General features: G+C 42.9%; 3 protein-coding genes across 4 annotated transcripts; 1 reads left to right on the top strand and 2 right to left on the bottom strand.

Annotated features, from left to right (window-relative positions):
• Positions 1-2,185: 2,185 nt before the first annotated feature.
• Positions 2,186-6,464, bottom strand: kctd6a (potassium channel tetramerization domain containing 6a). Its single transcript, XM_035630024.2, has 6 exons — positions 6,313-6,464; positions 5,162-5,279; positions 4,775-4,944; positions 3,486-3,738; positions 3,036-3,194; positions 2,186-2,868 (listed from the first exon to the last, which is right to left on the bottom strand). Exons 2-6 carry the CDS (start codon positions 5,186-5,188, stop codon positions 2,758-2,760), a joined length of 720 nt encoding a protein of 239 aa, XP_035485917.1. The 5' UTR covers positions 5,189-5,279; positions 6,313-6,464; the 3' UTR covers positions 2,186-2,757.
• Positions 6,465-7,276: 812 nt separating this feature from the next.
• On the top strand, positions 7,277-13,769 carry LOC118308733 (bromo and FHA domain-containing protein DDB_G0267958). Of its 2 annotated transcripts, none has more exons than XM_035630016.2 (5): positions 7,277-8,219; positions 9,062-9,229; positions 9,317-9,495; positions 10,191-10,431; positions 11,372-13,769. In XM_035630016.2, the coding sequence occupies exons 1-5, from the start codon at positions 7,593-7,595 to the stop codon at positions 11,867-11,869; spliced, it is 1,713 nt and encodes a 570-aa protein (XP_035485909.1). In that variant the 5' UTR covers positions 7,277-7,592; the 3' UTR covers positions 11,870-13,769. The 2 variants fall into 2 exon arrangements, with proteins under 2 accessions (XP_035485909.1, XP_035485908.1); XM_035630015.2 differs by having other exon boundaries at positions 10,188-10,431.
• Positions 13,770-14,313: 544 nt separating this feature from the next.
• Positions 14,314-21,243, bottom strand: pdhb (pyruvate dehydrogenase E1 subunit beta). The gene is made up of 11 exons (XM_035630023.2): positions 21,138-21,243; positions 20,984-21,043; positions 19,199-19,306; positions 18,768-18,830; positions 18,576-18,611; positions 17,679-17,869; positions 16,859-16,953; positions 16,389-16,499; positions 15,835-15,926; positions 15,592-15,733; positions 14,314-15,305 (listed from the first exon to the last, which is right to left on the bottom strand). The coding sequence occupies exons 1-11, from the start codon at positions 21,174-21,176 to the stop codon at positions 15,160-15,162; spliced, it is 1,083 nt and encodes a 360-aa protein (XP_035485916.1). The 5' UTR covers positions 21,177-21,243; the 3' UTR covers positions 14,314-15,159.
• Between the last annotated feature and the right edge of the window lie 1,934 nt (positions 21,244-23,177).

Genomic DNA, 23,177 nt, shown 5'->3' with positions numbered 1-23,177 from the left:
ATTTCACATGTAAATTGCATTGACTAAAAGAATGGTCTTAAAACCATATTCATTCCTATATGAACATTGAAACAAGTTTGTCCTGTATAAAGTTCTGTCTGTTACTGGATGTTAAAGGATGGCTTCGTATCAGTGTAAGTCATCAGGAATTTGTTTGTGAAACCAAAAAGGGGATATTTACTAAAAGACTGTAACTTCCTCATTTCATCCAAGCCTCATTAGGTCAAGGTCCTGAGGTTTGTGTCCCCTTTTCTTGCCCCCTTGCGACCTGTGCTTCCCCTTACTTTTGTTTCCTGTTTGACCCCACTGTGTGTGTGTGATATTTATAGCAGTAAATACAATAGTATCACTGTACAGCAATAGCTGTACTAGTAGTCTGCTGGGCTGCTACATACAACTATCGCAGTTACGTTGAATATTGGGTAACAGACTACATTTAATGAGAAAAAAATATGTTCAAGAAAATGTTCACTTCAATAGAATCTCAATATTCAGTGTTTTAAAGAAATCACTACAAATGACCTCACTTCACATACAGTATCTGGACCCTTTGGACTCTGTGGAGATTCTCATTCATCAGGGTCATAGTTTATCCAAACAGGTGTTGAACCAGGAGCAAATGGACTTGGCTGTAGATTCTTGAAGACATTTTACATCTCATCCATCAATTCATTAGTTGCAAAGTTTATGTATGAACACCAGAACATCTTCTGTTTTTGCATCACTCAATAGTGCAAGGCAAAGTTCACATCAGTATGTGGCTTCAACTCCACTGCCCACATTGATAGGCATTGGAATTGGTTGCTGTGTAGGCTGCGCTGCAGGAAAGACCAGGAGCCTGGGAATGCTGACCGCAATGCAGACTACTTATAGGGATTTGGAATGTCACCTCTCAGGCAGAGAACCTGCAAATGTTACTCAGGGATAACAGGATACGTGGGTCATTGTAACGGGCCATCCAGTCCTTGTATTACCAAATTGAGAGCTATGTTCATATCCTCAGAACAAAATCAATTACGTTTCCAGTGGGTGTTGGACTCAAGGTTGTCCCTTGTCACCCATTATGTTTTTGATATTCATGGGCAGAATTTGAAGGCACAGCCGGGGTGATGAGAGTGTATAGATTCTATAGTACTCTTTGCAGGCGATGTGGTTCTGTTGGCTTCATCAGACCATGACCTCCAGTGTACTGGTGATGTTTGGGGGAGAGTTAGAGCCCCAAGATAAAAGAGTATAAATAACTTGGGGTCTTTTAATGATTGAAAGGAGGATGGAGTGCAAAATGGACAGGGGATCTGTGTGGCATCAGCTGTTGTGGGCATTGTACGGGACTGTTGTTATGAAGAGGGAGCTGAGCCAGAAGGCAAAGGCGTTGATGTATCAGTCGATCTACATTCTGACTCATCTATGGTCATGAACTTTGGGTAATGACCGAAAGAATGAGATCAAACGGCCAAAATAGGCTTTATCCATTGGGTGGCTGGGCTCAGCCAGAGACAGGGTGAGGATTTCCGTCTGTGTTGTGGTAGCACCATTATAATTTGGAATATCAATGACACTGTACTTTCTGCCCAAGATGCCACTCCTTAAAAAAAACATGTGTTCAGGTGTGTTGCCTTAGGTTAAGTATTTCTAAAAGGCTGGTTTCATAATGTTCATATGGGCACCCGAGTATTGTTTTAAGACAGGCTTGAAAAAATGTTAACCTATCATAATTTTTCCAGGTTGTTTTACTTGCAGTTAATATCCATTCCTATTCATTGACGTATAACAGATTTGAGATTTGTCTGATATGCCAAACATGTAGCCAATATGGCTACTAGCTGACAGTCAGTGTAGCAGTTTATCCCATAAGTGGGATGGGGCTGCGACCAGGGCTCTGCACAGGCCAGTCTTCCATGCCAAACTAGGAAAACAAATTCTTTATGGACCTAGCTTTGTGCAGAGAACCAGTCATGCTGAAGGAAGAAAGAGCCAAACTAAAACTGTTAGTACCAGAGACCGTGAATAGGGTTTGACAAACTGTCTCCACTTCCCACCGTCCAAAATGAAGCCAAAATATCCTGGACGAAGGCGCTGCCATCTTGCGCTGGAAACATTATTTGAGGCCAGAGTCTGCACAGTAATGACCTTGGAGTGGTATCGTGGTCCAACCGATACATGTGCTTGACCAAACTATCAATCATGATGTTTCACCCCGTTTTTATTAAATCAAATAACTAATTAACACCAAACTTACTGGAAAAATGAACACTTTGTACATAAATCAATGTGATAAGAACTCCCTAAAATGACAGGTACCATCTTTGAAAAAATCATTTGGCGGGTTTATGAGCTATACTGCAGCCAGCCACCAGGGGGCAATTAAGATGTTTTGGCTTCATTTTTGAGAGCCGACATGTCTTACATCTTTATATACAGTCTATAGTTGTTACAAAGCTGGAAGAACACAATCGTCTTAGACACTATTGTATTGTAGAGTAGATGTGCACCTACTTTTGGCCATATAATGTATATGATAAAGCAAAAGTAAGATCTATTTAATGCTAATGATTATGTACCACGTGTACATAATGTGCTAGCCTTCTAGTAACCTGGCGTTGTGCTTCAGTTTCGAGTACACTGAGGGAATGATTTAAAAACAACAACAACACATCATGCAAAATATTAACACATAACAAGAAAACCACCAACAAGTGTCTGTCTATCCCGGCAACATCTTCAGCCTTCAGTAACTCCGTCCTTCTTGTGAATCCATCAGTCGTTGACTTGGCAAGCTCGTCGGCAGAACGTCCAATTGTGTTCCACCGTGTTCTCATTGGCTCGTTCACTCATGTGGTGAACACGTGTGTTGCGTATTGTGAAACCCTGTAAAAAATAACAAGGTAGACAAATTAGTCATCTCATCATAAATACTTGGAATACATGTTGTATTCATGTGACCAATCTGCTTTTTTGAACATGTGTCTTTTGCGTCATTGTGCCACCACAAACATCGGGCCCACGGTGTCAAAAGTGAGACAAAAGCCACATACAGCTTTGGAGATGAAGTCGAGCAGGTGGACACGCAGGCTGACTTCCTGTTGGTGGTCACATGGTCCGAAGGTGAAGGACACCTGGTAGTCTCTGGTGTCCATCATGTGTTGGTTCCACTTTGTGAAACTGCTGGAGATGGACGCCAACACTGAATGGAGCTAAATAAATAGAGAGTCAAGTGATAAAAATGTATATGTTAATAAATAATGGGTTTGTTTTATGCCTGTGTTTTTTTACTGAACAAATGTATATTATTGTTTTTGGGGTATTTTAAAATTACAAATATTTATGCACAGAATAAAGAAAGAGGACTGTTTGTTTTGTACAGAGTCAAAAGCAGATGGATGGGATCAGAAGAAAATAAGATTTCAATGCACTTCATGAAGTTAGAGAAGAATAGTCTGCCATGTCACACGAATACAACCCTCACCAGCTTTGTTCCCACTGACCTTGGTGGTGATGGTGAGTTGAGTGATGATGACAGCGACGGGGTTGGAGTACTTGGACAGCTTCCTGGTGCTGGACAGCTCCACCATCTCGTCGTAAGTGTCGGTGGGGTAGGGCAACGCGGGTTTGGGGTCTCCCAGGCACTGGATCAGGGGCTCGATCTGATAGAAGTCCGCCTCCTTCCTGAGCAGCGCCGTCTCCTTGAAGTCGCACGGCAGCGTCAGCTCGGACGTCCGCAGGAAGTTGAGGATGTAGCTGGAACAGCGGAAACAGAGACATGATCAGTCTGGACGATTGTGTAAAAAAAGAAGGACACAAGGCTAGAGAGCTGTACTTTCAGATTTTCTGACAGTTGAGTTGGATTCTGTATCTTTTACTGTCAACAAATCGTACGAAAAAGACCAAAACCAACACGAAAGCGTCCGTCCCTTCAAACTCCCTGACGTCTTTACAGTGTCTCTGGCTTTCAGTCCCTAACCAACTAGTTTCTACTGAACAGGGTAAAAAAGATATTTAAAAATAGCTTACAAGCATAGCTTCAACTAGGAACAGTCGTGTAACTGTTACTGTCAGACTGGTTGTTATAATAACAATAACAGTTACAATAACATTACTTGTTACCAGGATCAGTTCAGTGTTGTGGTTTATGTCTTTTTGTGAGATTTGTAGACAGTAAAAAAAAAAATAGAATATCAACAGACGGATATTTTCACTCCTTTGTGACCAGTGAGTCTGAATGGAATAACCTGTCAGACAAGGTGTGAATTAAGGCAGAAAATCTAATGTGGACGAGTGTGTCGCTCCTGTAAATGGACGTACGAAGGCACCTGGTGGTTAGCCTCCGCAGGGCGGCCTTTTTGTACCACTCCGACTCGTCATTGTCGGACAAATCAGTGTGAGCTGTGCTTTGTTGGGGTCAGCTTTCCCCTGAGCTTCATGCCAATGTCAATAATTGGTTTCTACGAACCGCGAGCATGTGAGCCATCTTTACATTTCACACAATGACAAGCTAACGTTAAGCCGTAACAATGTGTCTGATAGCTCCAGCAAACATGCCATGTTGTTAACCAAATCAAAAAGTGTCCTCTATATACGGCGGCCATTTTGAGATTCGGAGTCAGGGTTTTCGAATCTGACTTTTAGCATGTTAGCTTGGTGACATGCTAACACTCACAAACGTGTCACAACGTAAATACAGGTGACTACTGAGTTTACCGGCTAGCTGCAGATTTTCAAAAATGTATAATCCCACCACACACACACGTACGCACGCACAAATACAAACACACACCGAAACAGCATGCCATCCCGGTCGATGAAATAGTTTCCACGCGCGTCTCTCACGGTGGGGAAGTCTCCTCCAAACATGGCTCCCAGCATGGAGTCGGGATGACGCTGCAGCGTGGACAGAGACGTGCTGTAGATACAGCCGCCCACGTTCAGGGTCACGTGCTCCCCCATCTGGACAGAAACGGGAACAGCAGTCAGAGCCAACACTGAATGTCTGTCTCCATACAGCGCAACAACAAAAAAATTAAGTGTTTTCGCCAGTTTGAATTCGGCCATTTGAACTCTGGAGGAAGCAGCATGCTCAGATTGTAAATGGGACAACACACACACACACACAAACACACACACACACACACACACACACACACACACACACACACACACACACCATGTGACCCAGGTCTCCATTCTCCATCTGCGGCCCTGTGGTGTGGCTCAGTCCTTCGTGGCGGCTTCTCTCCGGGTTAGACCGATGGGAAGATCATTTCTGTTTCCAACCAAATCCCCTGCAACAAAAAGGACGGACAGCTTGTGAGACGGTCGCCATGGAGATAAGCAGCCGGCCGATGCGGCAGCGTTGCCACGGCCCAGACATGACATCATCTGGCTGATTAGTCTTGCGTCCCCGATGTCCTGACCTATCCACATACACTATTGGCCATTTAGAGACGAAGAAGGAGGAGGAAGTGACGTGGACCTCGTTTCTTGGGGCTGAGAATGTGTAGGTACTTCTTAATATATATCTATATATATATAGATATATATGACATATGTACATGTCAATGATTCCTAAAATGTTGTTATCAAACCGTAAACTTTATCGGAAATAAATACGAATAAAAAGAAAACACCATCACAACCAAATATGTAGAACTTGCATTAAGAAAAGAAACATATAAGTTATTATCCGATATATCGGTCGGGCTCTAATTCAGTGTAGATGTAAAGACCATTTTGTTTTCTGCACATAATTTGCACGTGTGATGTAGTGTTTCATAAACATCTTTGTGCTTTTGCTCTTGTTTTCCTGTCACTTGTGTTGTTTTTTCGATTCTGTGCTCCTGGCTGCAAGTCAGGTTTCCCTTCAGGGATCAATAAAGGAATTTACTGATATTTTAGTGGAATCAATTATTTAAGTTGAGACATAAAATGTATTAACATTTGAATCAAGGCTCGTTTCGTCATCTGCTGCGTGGTTTTGTTTTTTGTCCACAGAAACCATCAACATCATTTTGCACAAATGTTTTTTTGTCTGTTTAGAAAAAGCTGCAGCCTTGCACAAGCCAAAGCAACGTGATATACATATACATAGATATAAATATAAAGAACAGTGACCAGCTGCTGGTCACTGCGTCAGCGGATTTAATTCATACATTTCCCACACGACAGGAAGAGGAGAAGAAATCTGCTCTGATCAACATCCGTCTGTCATTAACCGAAGCTAGTTAGCCGGTTAGCTTGACGCGTGAGAGGAAGGAGAAGACGTCACTCCGTCCGTCACTTGGATTAATATATTTAAACAAATCAATAAAATCTCACCTATGACTCATCCATCGCTGCCGACAGCTGCTTCGACACGACGCACAGGTGGAGGTAAACGTCTCTAACTGACGTCTCCTCCGTCCACAGCCATGATTCAACAACACCCGTCAAGCTACGCGGCGAGTGTATGCAGCGAGCTTCCGGGAAGTCTTTTCAAAATAAGAGTTGTTCTAAAGATTGAAATAATAAAGTTGAATCGGTTCAAAAACCAAAGACATCGATTTTAAATAGTGACATTATAAGAATCCCGTTCCCCTTCCCCCAGAAGTGACTACATTTTTTTGAATGTTTAGACATTCAAATAAATTTAGACATATATCATTTTTTATTAAATTTAAATCCACATGTATGTTGTATTGCCCAACAAAGACCTGAATGAAAAAATATTATTAAGGAAATTATGAAAAAATCATCTCATGTGAAATAAAAGTAAATATGTTTATACATATTGAATTATGAAATAAAAATAATAATTCACATTTTTGTTTTTTAATTTCTAATTTAGAATTACTAAAACGACACACACAAATAATGATAATAATAATAATAGAAGAAGAATGTAAAAATTTTAAATACCCACATTTGCAAAATGAACACATTTCCAGAAAAAAGGTAATACAGAGTCTGGAGTGATCTTTAAAGATTTAAAGAAATTACAACACTTTCAGCACTGATTCATTTATCATATATGTGTTCTAAAAGAAATGCTAAATATTCAGAAATATTGATCCTTAAAAATGATGGCCATTGTTTGCTTGAAGTAACCATTGATTCTGACTCTGGAATATTCATAGATTCATATTTAGCATACTTCATCAGGGGTCAATAAAGGAATTTACTGATATTTTAGTGGAATCATTTTTTTACAGTATTATTATGTTATTGTGTAGCATACACAAACTAATTCTGACAATGACCGCCTCCCGTCGCCAGGGGGCAGCAGCGTCAACAGACCGCCCGTCAACAGAAACCGGAAACTATTTTGTTTACACGCGGCGACGTCCTGTTGGTCGCAGCTTCGCTCTTTTCCGTCAGTTCCAGAGACATCTCTTCTAAAAAAAATGAAAAATTCTAGTGTTTAACGAGCGTCGCTGCAGTTTGCCGAAGCCTCCAGAAGAGTTTTAGTCCCGCTGGTTGTTCCGGCGGCTTCATCGTTAGCCTGGTAGCGCGTAGCCTGTAGCATTAGCCCCGCGGCGGTGAACCGCGATGAGCGCGCACGGACTTTTTCCTACTTCGCATTTTGACCGTTGACCCCAACCGGAGACCCGCCGCCCAGCATGGCGAGCGACAACACCGACGGCGGCGCGGTGGAGATTGAGGAGAACGGCGCCACCGCGTCCGAGGCAAACGAGCACGACTACGCGCACGCCGTGGACGGCACCGCTAACCCCGCGGAGGCGCCCTCCTCCTTGGCCGCTGCACCGGCGGACGACGGGGGAGTCGCCGCCGCCGCCGCCGCGCAGGACAACTGTACTACACCGCCGGTGCAGGCCGCCGCCCCGCTGCCGGTGGAGCTTCCCGAACCGGCCGTGGGCGCGGAGGTGGACTGCCCCGGGGGGAACTATGTCGACGCGCCCCCTCTGCCGGCGCAGACCGGAGAGGCTCCTCCAAAGACTGTCGCGCCCGTCCCCGGGCAGCGCGGCGGCCGCCGGCGCTCCAGCCGGCCGGAGGACAGGAGCTGCTCCAGCTGCAAGGCCGAGTTCGAGCGGCAGGGTCGCAGCTTCAACCGGAGGGCGGTGTACACCTTCACCACCCCGGACACGGTGCACTGGGCCTTCCCGGGCTCCGCGGTGCACGACAAGTCCTTCCTGTGCGAGACCTGCGCGCAGCTCATCCGGAGCAAGTGCAAGCGCAAGCAGACCGGGAAGCGGTCTCTGTGGCTGAAACCGCCCGCCACCAAACGGGTGCGTGTGCGGCCGATATCACTGCGATATGTTGGTATCACGATATGTCGGTGTCACGATATGTCCTTATCACGATATGTCCGTGTCACGATATGTCCGTATCACGATATGTCGGTGTCACGATATGTCCGTATCACGATATGTCCGTATCACGATATGTCCGTATCACGATATGTCCGTATCACGGTATAGCGGTATCACGGTATAGCGGTATTACGATATGTCAGTATCATGATATGCAGATATCATAATTCTCCAGTATCACGATATGCAGGTCTCACGATATGTCAGTATCATGATATGTCAGTATCACGATATGTCCGTATCACGATATGTCCGTATCACGGTATGGCGGTATTACGATATGTCAGTATCATGATATGCCGATATCATAATTCTCCACATTATCATATCATATTATGATATGCAGGTCTTACAATGTGCCGGTATCACGATATGCCTGTTTCACCACTAACCTTGTGGCTTAAATGAACTGATACTACAGTGCAGAGTCAGATATCCAATTAACGCTGATCTCTCCTAAAACCAAAGAGGACACTTGATCCTGTTCTGAACATAATTCCGGATTCCTCCCGGCTCTTCTGTCCAAAAATGTCTAGTCCTGATTTATAATGTGTGTTGCCAAGTGCAACTCTAGTTCTGATTCAAAAACAAGAAGAGTCTGAAGCTATATCCTTTTGCTCTGTTCAACAGAAGTGTCTTTATATAGACATATAATATAGTATAGAGTTGTTGTGTATCTGCACTTGAGGGTTATGAATATTAGTTTTGTAAAACTTATTCTCACCGTGTCCTCGGTTGTCATTTTTCTGTGACTGCAGTCGGACGCCAGGGACAAGAAGAAGAAAGGCAGCAGGATGGGGAAGAAGAGCAAAGCAGCTCAGCTGGTGAGCAAGTCCTGCTACAAGGCCGCGTTCAAAATGCTCTGGTCGGCCAAAGGCGCCCGGAAGCCCATGATGGAGTTCTGGTGCAAACAGCTGAAAGAGGAGGTGAGGATGGGACAGTTTGCTTTAAAGGACTGTATTTCTATCTTTTGTATAGAGTTGTGGCATGATATATTTTCCGTGGCGCCGCAGATGAAGGTGCTGTCGCGGCAGGCGGGGAGCCCCTTCCACCAGAAGGTGACGAGCAGGAAGCCGCTGTCGTCCTTCCCCTGGCGGCGGTGTCTGAACTGGGCGCAGGACAAAGCTCCGCTCGTCACCTCCTGCCTCCGCGCGCTGTTTCCCGACATCAACGCGCTCTCCAAGAGCAGCCAGTAAGTTTGAGCTTATTTTCATAATCGATTAATCTCTTGATAATTTTCTCGATTATAGATGAGTTGTTTGGTCCATAAAATGTTAGGAAAATGGGGAAAATGGCGATTGTGTTTCCCAAAAACTCCAAGATGACGTTTGGTTTCGTCCACACGCCAAAGATATTCAGTTCACTGTCACAGAGGAGCAAAGACACCAGTACATATTCACATTAAAGAAGCTGAAATCAGAGAATTATAATCATAAAAACTACTTGAACCGATAAATTGATTATCAAAATAGTTGGCTATAATTTAGTAGTCGATTAATAAATGATTAACTGTTGCAGCTCTAGTCTTAACGTGTGGGTCATGAGCCTGGAGAATTGAAGGGAATCCTGCTGGTGCTGATGGTTCATTACAGTTTTAAATGACCTACTAAAACCTCAGACATGTCTGGAATGTTGGTCCAGACATTTTCCCTACTTCTCCGTTCACGTTTGAAGAACGCAGCTGGAGGATTGTCAGAGTCGGATGCATTCACAACAGCAGGAGCACTTCCGAAACATTCCAGGCGAGGGGAGGAGCCTTGGTAGAGCGACAACTTGTGCGTGTGTGTGTGTTCTCACATACAGCTCCTCCAGATAATTTCGGGAAAATGTCTGGACGTCTGAAAGCATCTTAAATTTCATTCTCTTTTATTTTTATTTTTGTGGCAGTCAGATGTCGGAGGAGCAGGCGCAGACGCTGCTGGAGCGCCGGACCGTGGCGGCGCTCTCCATCCCGCTCTTCACCAGGAACATCTGGAAGAACAACTTCCTGCAGGCCGCCCTGGGGGCAGAGCTGCGGCTGCAGGGCTGCTCCGGCTCGGCCCTCGACGCCCTCAACACCATGGGACTGTGTCAGAACAAAGACACCGTCCGGCTGCTGCTGCACAGGCTCCGGAACGGCAAGAAGAACGTGAGTACCCTGTGACCCGCGGTGGAGCAGCAGTTGGTAGAGACCAAAACTGGAGCTAGAAGAGCGGGAATGTCCGACTTTCATTCATCAGTTGGACTCAACCGTGACTTGGATAAAGATAAAGTTGTTCTGTAACTGCTGATTGTTACAGATTAAATAAAATATGTCGATACCACGGTTGGGTAGTAACGGATACATTTAATCTGAATTACGTAATAAGATTATAAAAAATAACTATAACCAGACCCCCCCCCCCCCCAAAAAGTGTTATTAGATTGAAGTTACATTGTCAAGGATTACTTCATCACATTTTGTTGTCAATTTGAAAATCACAACAACAACAACAACAAAAATATATACTATACAATTTTCAAAACTCGACAGAATATTACTGTACATTCAGGTTGGCAGTTTTGTTAAAGCTACAGTGTGTGATATTCAGGAGAACTTATTCACAGAAATTGAATATATTGTGCATAACTAGGTGTTCATATATGTATAATGAACTCTGAATGAGTTAAATATAGTTCCATGAGGTGGACCCAAGCTCCGTGTGAGTCTCCATGTTTCTACGTTGTGTTGAATACGGTTGTTGTACAAAACGGTCCAGAATACGCCGCCTTCGCGTTGAACGAATCGGCGGTGAGCCACCATAAAGTTTCCCCTCTCGGGTCCTCAGTCGGCTGCGGTTTGCAACTTTGCCACCAGATGGCGCCAGAAAATTTAAAAAAAATACACACTTGGGCTTTAATGTTTTATTTTTTTGTTTGTTTTGTAAATGCTGAATACAGTAAATGCATTATTTTTTGGTGAAAAATTCAAATTTTCCATCCACCATCTTTTACTGGTGTCATTATTGTTTCAGTCTCACAGGGGCGCCAGAGAAGCTGAATTGTTGATTCTCATTTTTTAACTTTGTGTGCGTTGGTGTTTTTGTCAGTCGACACAGAACGGACGACAGAGGCTGAGGCTGAAACAAGATCAGATGAAAGGAGAACAGATGTCAGACGTCGAGGAAGAGGATATCGAAGAAGAGGAGGAGGAGGAAGAGGAGGAGGAAGTAGTCGAAGAGGATGATGACGAGGAGGAGGAAGAGGAGGAGGAGGAGGAAATACAGTTGGCAGTAGAGGAGGAAGTGGAACAAGAAGAGGTGCAGGACGAAGTGCCAGAAGAGGAAGAGGAGGAGGAGGAAGAACAAGCACCAGAGGCACAAGAAGAGAAGAAGAGGAGGAGGAAGAAGGCAAAGAAGCAGAGGAAGGAGGAGAAGAGGAAGGAGAGAGGGAAGAGAAAGGCCAAGGAGAGAGAAGAAGAAGAGGAGGATGAAGATGATGATGATGATGAAGGGTCGGAGCAGAAGAAGAGGAGGGTGGTGGTGGTGAGGCTCGGCCTGCTGAAAGGTCACTCGGAGGTCGGGCGCTCCGACCTTTCCGCTCCCTGAGACTTTGAAGGCCACACCCACAAACTCAATAGGTCACTCCCCCTCCCCCAGTCAGAGAGCAGGACAGAGGCCACGCCCCCTTCTCTGGTTTGTACTTTATTTCTTCATTTGTTACTGTATCTGCGGAATTACAACATTTCGCACACAAAACAAAACAACTTCATCTTCAAAGATACGATTCACAGTGATGCTGTTCAGTCCGAACTATTGATTCTTTCAAATCAATCGGTAGATTGATTGATTGAGTCTCAACTCTGTGCAGCTGAACATGCAAACATACAACAACCAAGGACAATTTGTGATCATTGACTATTTACTTTGGTTTTGAATTAATTTGTTCTTTCAACTATCTGTAAAAGCTACGATGGAGTTTAAGGGCCATGTTGAGGAAAAAACTAAAAAGTGAGAACCAGGAATAAAGTTTGTAATTTTACGAGAATAAAGTTGCGATTTTACTCGAAAAATTTAAATTTTATTTAACATTATATAACGGCAATTTACGAGCGCAAATGTACGACTTTATTCTCAAAATATTTTGACTTTACCTTCCTAATATCCCCACTTTAATCTCATAACATTTTGACTTTATTCTCGTACAATTATGACTTTTTTCTTGTAATATTTTGACTTTATTCTCATAGATTTTACGACTTTATTCTCAAAGTCTCCATGTTTTTTCTATCTCTGGCCCAAACACTCCGTTGTAGTAAACCTAACCGAGGTGTCTCTTTAAAAAAAAAAAAAACCGTTTCTTGTTTTTTGAAAACATGTATTTACTTTTTTCCCCAAAAATATTTCCCGATATATATTTTTTTTACCAAAGCTTTTGACTGATCGTGTAAAAAGTACGAGGAGATAAAATCCCCCTGGCTCGTCTTTAAGGAGGCAAACGACCCCCAACACAAACACACCTTGAATAAACCTCTGATGAATCTCTGCAGATGTTTAAAATATCACCATGTTAATATTCATCCATCACGAGCGTTGGATTTCTGTATATGAACGTTGACGGGAGTTAAAGTAGCGTTCATAAACTCACAGGAGCAAAATCTGTTTTGTTTTTTTATGGAAGGTGGAAATTTCCGCTTATTGTTTGAGACCTGGCGAAGCCTTTACGCTGAGTTCATGTTCTAGAGATTTATTTGAGATAATTTTGCTCCTGAACAGCTTTGATATGATCTGATAACTTGAGATGACGATGATGATGATTTGTGTTATTAGAGTTGTTTGTATGAGGATTGAAAAAAAAAAACTGTCCGCTGACGATGTAAAACTGAAACTGTTAAATGACCATTAAAACAGAAATTCCTTATTCTGACTTTTGATTTTGACAAAAACCCAGAATTACTGTAACTTCAACCCGACCTGAACGCAACATTAGAACCATGAAGGGAAAAAAAGCTTATTAGATTTGATTAATTATAAATCATAAGAAAAAACATTGATACATTTCATTAAAAATAACTTTTTTCTCAGAATTGAGATGTCGGTGAGAATTTAAATCTCTAAATTTCTTTTTCCTTTGGGCACTTGTATTAAGTCCTATAAATAGCAACACATTTTCCTGTTCCAGGAGATGATTAGGAAATGAAAGGCCCATTACATATTAACATTAGTTTTTTGTTCACAAACTTTTTTTCAGTTTGTGAACTTTTCTCTCCTGGTCAGAAAATGTTGGAAACAAGAGTTTCTGATGAATCATAGTTTGATTCTGTAGCGAGTGTTCAATCTCTCTGAGTTTCTCAAAAGCTTCTTCTCTAAATGTTTCGCAGTGTCTGAGTTGAGGTGGTGTGTGTGACAGTGACTGTGTTTTCTGGCTCTGGGCCTCAGATCTGAGTCTGGTCCTTCACTTGGTTCCTGTAAATGTTTGACAATAAACAACTTTGCGTCGTCGCCTCCATCTTTAGCTTCAACTGTCTTGTTTTCTGTCAGCGATTCACTTTTTTAAAAAATCACTGTGTGCACCAGCGTGTGTGTGTGTGTACAAAATAACTCAATAACACATGATTAACTTTTGGTGCTGACTGGTCGGTCAATGAAAAACAATATGGTCCAAAGGACATTTTCCAATAATATCTCTGCAAATTTAAGGGCTAGAGAAACGATCTTAAGCTCACATTGATCAGAAAATGATTCCCTGTCATATGAAATATGATAAGAGACGTTGTAATGTCACATAGTTAAGAAGTCTCCGCATCCTATTTAGGACTATAGACACAACCGGAAGCTTATACACCGTTGCGTGAAGAAGTATTGGATTTGTAAGGCATGACATGTCAGAAAATGTTTTGATCCATCTGTCGTCATATGGTTCAAAAGACTTTCTGGTAATAAATCACGTTAGTCAGATGTACTTGTAACATGAGTAACATTATAGTATTTTTACTTTGACCTAAACCACTAAAGAAATAAACCTGAGTCTGGTGTGAAAGATCGAAGCAGCGTTTAGGGCTGAAAGGTTTTTATTATTTCATTTCTGTAACAGAGACATTTTACAGCAACAAGAGAATCCGCAGAGCTGCTGCAGCTACAATAAATAATCCCGACCCGCACTCCACCTGCAGCGCCCGGAGAGACGGACCGAGTTAAGTGTGAATAGTCAGGTTATAACAGACTCGAGTATTAACGTTCTGGTGGTGAGAAACAGAAGAGTGTGCATTGACAAAGAGTTTGAACCAGTCAGCAGGTCTGAATCTAAGAATAATCAAACTCTGAATCTGAAACCTGATTCTGTTTACACAAGTGTTTTGTCGGATTCCGAGTGTCAGTAGTTTCCTTAGTTTGAGGAATATTAATGTGTCGAATGAAGAACCTGAGCTCTAAAGTTCCTGATTTGATGTCAGATTTTGTTTTTCTTTGTCAATAAGTAGCATATTCATACCTTTTATGGACTTTTGAAAAGTTCTCACTGCTTTTTTTTAAACGAGGGAAGTTTAAATCTAAACACAAAGTCCCTCTGGACGTCAGATTATTCTGAGCTCACCGGCTCTCAGACCTGCAGACGGATCAAATCCTGACTTTTCTTTTGTCACAGAAAACAGAACTACAGTTGAAAAGAAAAATAACCTACAGGATAGAGCAACCTTTATTTGGAAGGGGGTCCACTGCTCTGGGTGCAGGATGAACAGCTGTGCGTTTCAGCGATAAACATCTGGCTGGAAATTGTACACTCTGGAGAAGGTTTCGTTTTTTAAAGACAGCGTTTGGTTGTATTTACACGAGGTTCAAATATTTTACCATTTCACTGTGTGAACGAGACAGAGGGGTCGGGTCGGGTCGGTGTGTGTGACTCAGACGTTGAGGGTCTTTTTGACGGAGAAGATGATGTCTTTGATCTGCGGCACGCTGTTGTCCTCCAGGATCTTGGCGTACGGCATGGGGATGTCGACGCCCGTCACCCTGGTGGCCGGAGCGTCCAGGTAGTTGAAGGCCGGACCTGCAAACACACGCAGGGGAGGTCATACGGTTTTATTCAAGCACAAGTTGATATTTCAAACTGTTGGGTTGGAAGCGCTGGAAAATATTTAAAGGCCTCATGAAAAAGAACAACATTATTCCCACTTTTAATCCTGTCTCATCATCTATTTATCCTTTTGTGTCAAAAACCAAATCATAGTTTTACCTCTTAATCTCTGTCACTTCTTCTCTTCCTGTGAATCAGTTTCTCCTGTCTGATGACTCATATGTCACCTTTCTTTAAATCAAGATCTCCAAGTTCTCACCTTCCATGATCCGGGCACAGATCTCGGCTCCCACGCCGAACTGCGGCCAGCCGCCCTCCACCGTCACCAGGTGGTTGGTCTTCATCACGCTGGTCTCAATGCTCTCCACATCCATGGGGCGGATGGTCCGCAGGTTGATCACCTGACGCGCAGACAGACAAGACGGACAGGAAGTGGTTAACCGACACGCCGGTTACCTGCATCAACATGTCATCAATGTTTTTTTCTCTCTTTCCCTCTCACCTCACACTCGATTCCCTCCTTGGCGAGGACGGCCGCCGCATCCAAACAGTGGCCGACGTACCGAGAGTGAGAAACCAGAGTGGCGTGATTCCCTGAGACGCGGGGGGGTGGGGGGGGGGGGGGGGGGGGGGGGGGGGGGTGGGGGGGGGGGGGAGTTAGTTTATCGGAACATAAAAGGAAACGTGCAAAAGAAAATGCGAGTTAATTTCCAAGAAGAAACTCGTCAGCAACTTACACGATCATAAAAGCAACAGTCAAACCAAAAATGAAGCGAGTAGAAAACAGGATGGAAATATATGTGATTGTTCCATGTTTTCCCTCATCATATACATCATGTACGTCTCGATTTATTTATAATAACCCCTCGACCGTCAGCTCTCCGACGCCTCAGCACCCTCACGTTCTGTTTTCCCACAAACACCATCGACATGTTGTTCATGTCCGGATCTCTTTTCTAATTCATAAGTAAACCAAACTCATTGATTTCCTCATTCGACACGTAAACAGATGTGATACGGATCGCGGAGCATTTCATCGGAGAACAGGAGCCTCACCTTGTCTCTCCACCTTGGCCTTGCCGATGGGAACGGTGAAGTCTTTGGACTGAGACTCCTCCGACATCTCGAAGGCGACGCCGTACATGAGCTCGTTCTCCAGGAAGACCACTGCAACACACACACACACACACACACATTGAGGCAGAGTTCAGTGAAAACAACCACTCTGACACATTTACACTCGGTGACATCCCGCGTGTTGGGCAGATGAAATATCTAAGTACAAATGCGTCTGAGAAACATTCACAAAGTTCGACTGCTCAAACATCTGCAGGTAGTTTTGAGCCACTTTCTAGCCAGATGTTGAAAAGATGTGAATACAGCTGCTTCTCTGAGATGCACATGAAAACTCTAATGCTCTGAGGAAACTCTCACAATAATAAGGACGGTAAGTTAGTGACGTGAGGCGACAGATGTTTTGAAAGGGACCGGGGGAAGCGAAGCCTCCACCGATACGAGCCTCTCACCGGGGTTGTCGTCCCTGATCGCTGCCTTCAGGAGACCTCGGGCATCTTCGGAGTTCCAGGGACTGACGACCTTCAGACCTGGACAGTGAGCGTACCTGCAGGCATACACAGACCAGCGTTACCACGACTACCGTCAGACCAACATCACCGACTGTTACTTCAACTACTTCGGAAGCAAATCTGTCTCACCAGACTCTGAAATGCAAAAAAGGCTTTGAATTTCGACTATGGAATTTGATCAGCAATGAAATTATGCATTATGAATTTTTTTTGTTTCTGTACTGGATTTTTTTTTTGGCATTGAAGTTATGAATCTTTTTTGTTGTTGTTATTGCCTGAATTCAATGCTTCAGAATTAATAATAAAAAAATTAAAATCCTAAATTCAGAGGCCAAATTCAAATGCAGAATCTGGACACCAAGGAAAATCAATCAATTCTGTGTGCAGAATCCAGCCAATCAAGCCACGTTTCACCGGTCGTGTGTTGATACCTAAAAGTCCAGGTGTTCAGTCATTGCCGTAAAAGTTGGAGACTTAGATCATAGGTTCAGACTTTTTCGGATCAATAACAAACTAACAAAACGCTTGTGTTTATGAAAACACAAGCGCAGCCTCCTCCCAAATTAGAGGACGGTAGAAAGTGAGCTACAGCATAAAAATCATCCAAACAACCGGAATTTCGGGCTGGAGGAATAACATGAGGACGAGTCCCCAGGGACCGTCTGCAGGGGGCAACTGGTGAATCTACAGAAAAGATGCGATGCAGTCAAATGCAGCCAGGCGACAGTATTAAAACAGCGTCGGGTGTGAGTGAACGCACCATGCGGCGAAGCACTGCGAGTGCTGTGCGGCGACGCCCGCCGAGGATCCGTTGGGTCCCCTGAAGACGATGGGCACCGACTGCAGACCGGCCGACATGTAGCAGGTCTTCGCCGCGGAGTTGATGACCTGGTCGATGGCTTGCATGGAGAAGTTGAAGGTCATGAACTCACAGATGGGCCTCAGGCCGGCCTGCAGGGGGCGACAGAGGAGACGTCACCTTTAATCCAAACTGGGGTTTGGCGATCTGGCCTATAAATAATATTGCGATATATGTGTGTGTGTGTGTGTGTAAAGTAGCTTAAGACTTATGTCCTGTATTATGGCTTATGTTACATCCCGATACATATATATATATATATATATATATATCGCAATATTTTTTAATTTAAACCTCTGATGCAGACAATCACACCAGTGTGATGATGATGCTAGCCGTCCCTGCGACCAATGTCTGTATTAAAACTTTCTTTAATCTTAATTATATTCATCAATGTTTTAGATCGGGACAATTTTAAACTTGCACCTAAAAAAGGGGGAAATCACAACCAAGTTAAACTTAACAACACAGTATCATTCAAACCAGGCAATTTATTCAAAGCTCAACAAAAACAGCTAAAAGCAAAAAATAAAGTGTGTTCAACCCAGAAACCCAGAGAAAGACATAGAATAACATAAATTAATGCACACAATTTGTGAATGATATTTTTGACAATGGTCTTTTAAAAAATGGTGAAATAAAAATAGTAAGCACCAGAGGTCCAGGCTGTGAACTTTGCATATTGTGTTCAGATGAAAGTCGTTTAATATATAAGTGAAAGCCAAGTTTGAAAAAGGTTTATTCAAATAAATGAATTGTCATTATGAGATTGTAATGACATGGAATTCATGAACTTACCATGGCAGCTCCCACTGCAATGCCAGTGAAGCCCATCTGCATCAGAGAGAGAGAGAGAGAGAGAATGTAAATAAGCCGGAAAACATTTCTTGTGTTTTTGATCACAGAGCAAACAAATCAAACTCAGACACAGGAAGAGCTGAGTCAGTTTTATGTACAACAGAGAACGTTTGTAGAGGTCGAATGTCTCACCTCTGAGATTGGAGTGTCAATGATGCGTTGGTCGCCATACTTCTTCCACAGACCTCTGCTCACCTACACACACACAGTTTATGTTTTACATCAAATATAAATTCCAATCCTTTTTCACAGTTAAAAGAAATTAGGCCTATAATTATTAACAACCTTCACATCTCTGTAAGTAGAAATAAATGAATGTAGAAGTACAGCTATAAATAATAAATACATGAAAAAATGTACAAATATATATGTTAATGTAGAAATACATACAAAGCATTTTCAACACCAAACAGTTTTTCACCCCCATTTATTTCTGCATTTAATTATTTCTGCATTATTTTATTTATTTATTATTGAGTCGTTGAATTATTATTCATATTTTGGCGGGACGTCCGGCAGGCGTTGGTGTATTGGAGTGTGTGTTCTGCCCGTGGTCTCCTCACCTTGTAGGCTCCGTCGTACTGAGCCACCTCTTCACCCAACAGGAAAACCCGCTCGTCCCTCTCCAGCTCCTCGTCCATCGCCTGGGTGAGGGCATCGCGCACCGTCACCTGGCAACAGCAGCAGCAGCAGCACAGTCAGTACGGAGCCAAAGCTTCTGCTGCATCATTACCTGTATGATTTACTGACAGCAGGACTTTTACTTCTGAACAACCTTCAGCTTTAGGTTGCAGAAATTCATCCAGCATGATATTTTTTATGTCTTATCAGCTCTTAAATTCAACAGGGAGACCTGAGTTTATTTTTGCTGTTGTTACAAGCAACAAGCCACAAACCACAGTTGGCTGTTTCGATTTTTTTTTCTAAACAAATGTAAACCGTGGCCTGCTAGATTACTACCCTTTGCCGATATATTGTCCCACAAATTGCGATAAACTATATTATCGTCATTTAAAGACCTTTAAAAAAAATCCTAAATCACGTGAGCTTGCAGTTCAGGCCTTTTGGTCGTTGCAAGTCCTACACTATTTGTGTCGCTGCAGAGAGAAATGTTATCCAAGAGTTCAGACAAAACAAGCAGTTTGAAGACACGGTGCCTATGGAAAAATACGAAGAAATCCACATTTTATGGACCAAACCAGTAATTGATTAATCATATGAGGAGAACAGATGAGGACAGAAGCAGCTGGACTATTGTTTACGTTCATTCGTATGTCAGCAAACAGGCATGTAGACAAAATGGTAGTTCATATCATATATATATTAGTCTGTTGTTGTTGTTTATTGCTCTGTATTTATGTCTGCTCTGTTTTTACTGTTGTGCATCTGATTGTATCTTGTAAGGTGTCCTTGAGTTTCCTGAAAGGCGCCCATAAATAAGATGTATTATTATTATTATTATTATATTCATGTACTGGGATAATAAGTCGATAACGTAATTATCGTGACAGGCCTAACCGGTAACCCACGTGTCAACGTCTACACACAGTTCACTTTAGAAACAACTAAAATTAGGCCTGCGACTAACGGTTATTTTAATAATCGATTAATCTGTCGGTTAGTTGTTCGGTCCATAAAATGTCATAAAATTGGTGAAAAAAGTCGATGGCGTTTCCTCAAAACCACCTAGATGATGTTCAGTTCACTGTCACAGAGGGGCGAAGAAACCAGAAGATATTCACATTTAAGAAGGTGAAACTCTTTTCTCTCATGAAAACTACTTGGAACCGATTGGTCGATTATCGAAACAGTTGCGGATTAATTTAGTCGTCGATTACCGATGGATGACCTGTTTGCAGCTCGAACTAGAATACACAGGTGCCACCACGTCATCCTCTCCGCAGTGACACTGGGTGGTGGCCCCGGGTGAGAAGGGGGTCCACGACCCACATGCTGCTGTGACGACACTGTGACGACACTGTGACGACATGAAGTCAAGTGTTGACAACTGTCAACATCAGCTGCAGTGGTTGAACACCTGGAGAGCCGCGGGTCATTGGAGGGTCGACACGATGTGACCGGACGCCGGCGCACAAATCATCTTGGACGTGTATTAACAGTTGATAACAGAGGGCATCGTTGGGTATGACACGTTTGCGCGGTCGTGAGGCGTCATTCAACTTCGCGGGTTTTAAAAAAATAAAATAAAATAAACAGCAACAGCTGTGGAGGAGTGTTAGCTGCGGCTAGCGTTAGCATGTTAGCTGCGGCTAGCGTTAGCCTGTTAGCTGCGGCTAGCGTTAGCCTGTTAGCTGCGGCTAGCGTTAGCCTGTTAGCTGCTAACTGACCTGCACTGCGGCCGGGGCGCTCCTGTGGATTCCCCGCCGCCGCAGAGCCGACACGGCATTCTGTGGATAAAAAAGACAGACAAGCCGCCATTACATTACACATGTTCCACAACCAGCGTGGGAGAAACACGAGAAGTCTGCAAGGGTCTCGTACCTTTCCTGTGCGGAGGAAACACTTCAGGGACGCGGCCATCTTCACTCTGTCTGTCCTCTGCCGGATAGGGGGGCGGGGACTTACGCCGGAGGTCGGAGGGGACCGCGACCAATCGGCAACTGCGGTGTGCGTGTGGGTCGCTGTGCGTCACGACGCGGAGCCAATCGCAGCGGCTCACTGTAGACGGGGGGGCGGGAGAAGCTGCGAGAAAATGATCCAAGGACACCGCCGCGCTGTCGCCATGTATGGAAGACCAAACCCGCCGTTCAAAGAAATACGCTTTATATATGTTGTAAATGTATAATACATGTGACGAATTATAAATCTAGAAATGTAATTATAAATATACATTTTATCCTTACATTAGCAATTTTTATCACAAAAAAAATCCCCCAAAAATTTACAACTAGATTTTTTGATTTGATTTTTAGTGATAAACATTTTTTTCATCACTAAATTTATACACAAGCGTTGGTTAAATCAATAATACAAACAACTGTGCTTAGAGAATATTTAGTTCTTTGCCAGATGTTTGTTTTCCAGAAAAAACAACAACATGGCACCTGGTAACACAACAGATCTCATTTAGCAGATTTAAATATTTCCCTCCGGAGTTGGTAGAGACCACAAAAAAGAGCTAAAAGATGGTGAACGTTAGACTTAATTATAGGTGCAAACAAACACTACTATGGTTAAATGTTGCCTCATAACTTCTGGATGAGTAAACACGCACGCACTCACACACGCGCACACACACACACACACACAACCCAGGACTCGACCTTTGCAATAACTAAAATGTGCAATACTGACCTTATGCAGTTATTGTTACTGCTCTGTATATATTATTTATATTTTGTACATATCTGTTGCTTGCTTTTAAAAAAAATGTATTCTTCTATCCACTTTGCTGCTGTGAGATATCTTATCTTAAATAAGAAATAATTTACTGACGAACCAGGAGGATATGTCAAGTGTATTCATGGTTACGTGTCCAAACTGCTTGATGTTAAACGTTGATGCTCTTTTTCTCATGTCGACTAATAGAGAATTATTTTAGACCTTATATGATTTGCGATCAAGTTTTCAGGAGCTTAAGATAATTCAGGAGTTGAGACGTAGTTTGAATCCTCAGGAATACTATGCAAATGCATTGCACCTAAACCTAGAATTACAGTTCCTCTAAGACACACAAACAAATATCATTTTGGCCCTGCAGGCAAAAGGGTGTTTTGTTTTGGGTAACTGTCCAACAGAATCCCCAAACAAGTGTCAAGTATGATGATAGGTTGAATGAGGTGCAAGGAAATTCAAAAAAAATTTAATAGAAACACTATATTAAAAACACGTGTTGTATTTCACTTTATTTATTTTTGATTTGGGCATCTTTAAGCTTCCACACAGTCATAAGGCGGGTTGCGTTTGCCACGAGTATTTTCAATAAAACACAACTCAAAAGTCGCAATTTTTCCTAAACCATTTTTAATCAAATGTTCATTTGGTTGATGCAGTTATAATTTCATCACAGCAGGCGTACTGGAGTTCTCCCTTCAGGGTCAATGTACAGCTGAAATAAATGTAAAGGAGATTTTCTTAATGACAGTGGGACAAAACTTGGTAAAATTGATATGCATCGAGTATGTGGTCACTGATAACGACCTGGACACAAATGCAAGTGGTTTTTTCTCCCATAGCAACTTGCTCGTCTCTGGGACTGAACTTAAATTCTGCAAGTTGTTGTCATGAACACAAACACACACGTGTGGACTGCGTGTGTCTCCCACCGCTCACGGGTAAAGTGCTGTAGAGAAAACATTCGGATATGATTAAAACGCCCGTCGCGTTGGACCGGAATTGCACTGGACATTAACACAACAAACGACCTCAGCACGGAGCGGTCGTCTGAAACCAACGCTCTTCTGAGAGCTGAAATAGTGACGATGAGTCCCGAGGCTGCGGGATTCACCTGAGCTCAACACACACACCGCTCTGTCACAGAGGCTAACACTTTAGCACACAGTCAATAATAATAATAATATT

The sequence above is a fragment of the Scophthalmus maximus genome, chromosome 6, assembly GCF_022379125.1.
Source record: "Scophthalmus maximus strain ysfricsl-2021 chromosome 6, ASM2237912v1, whole genome shotgun sequence".
In the NCBI taxonomy this organism is placed as follows: domain Eukaryota; kingdom Metazoa; phylum Chordata; class Actinopteri; order Pleuronectiformes; family Scophthalmidae; genus Scophthalmus; species Scophthalmus maximus.
The sequence above is the reverse complement of the archived record's forward strand: the minus strand, read 5'-3'. Positions and strand labels throughout refer to the sequence as shown.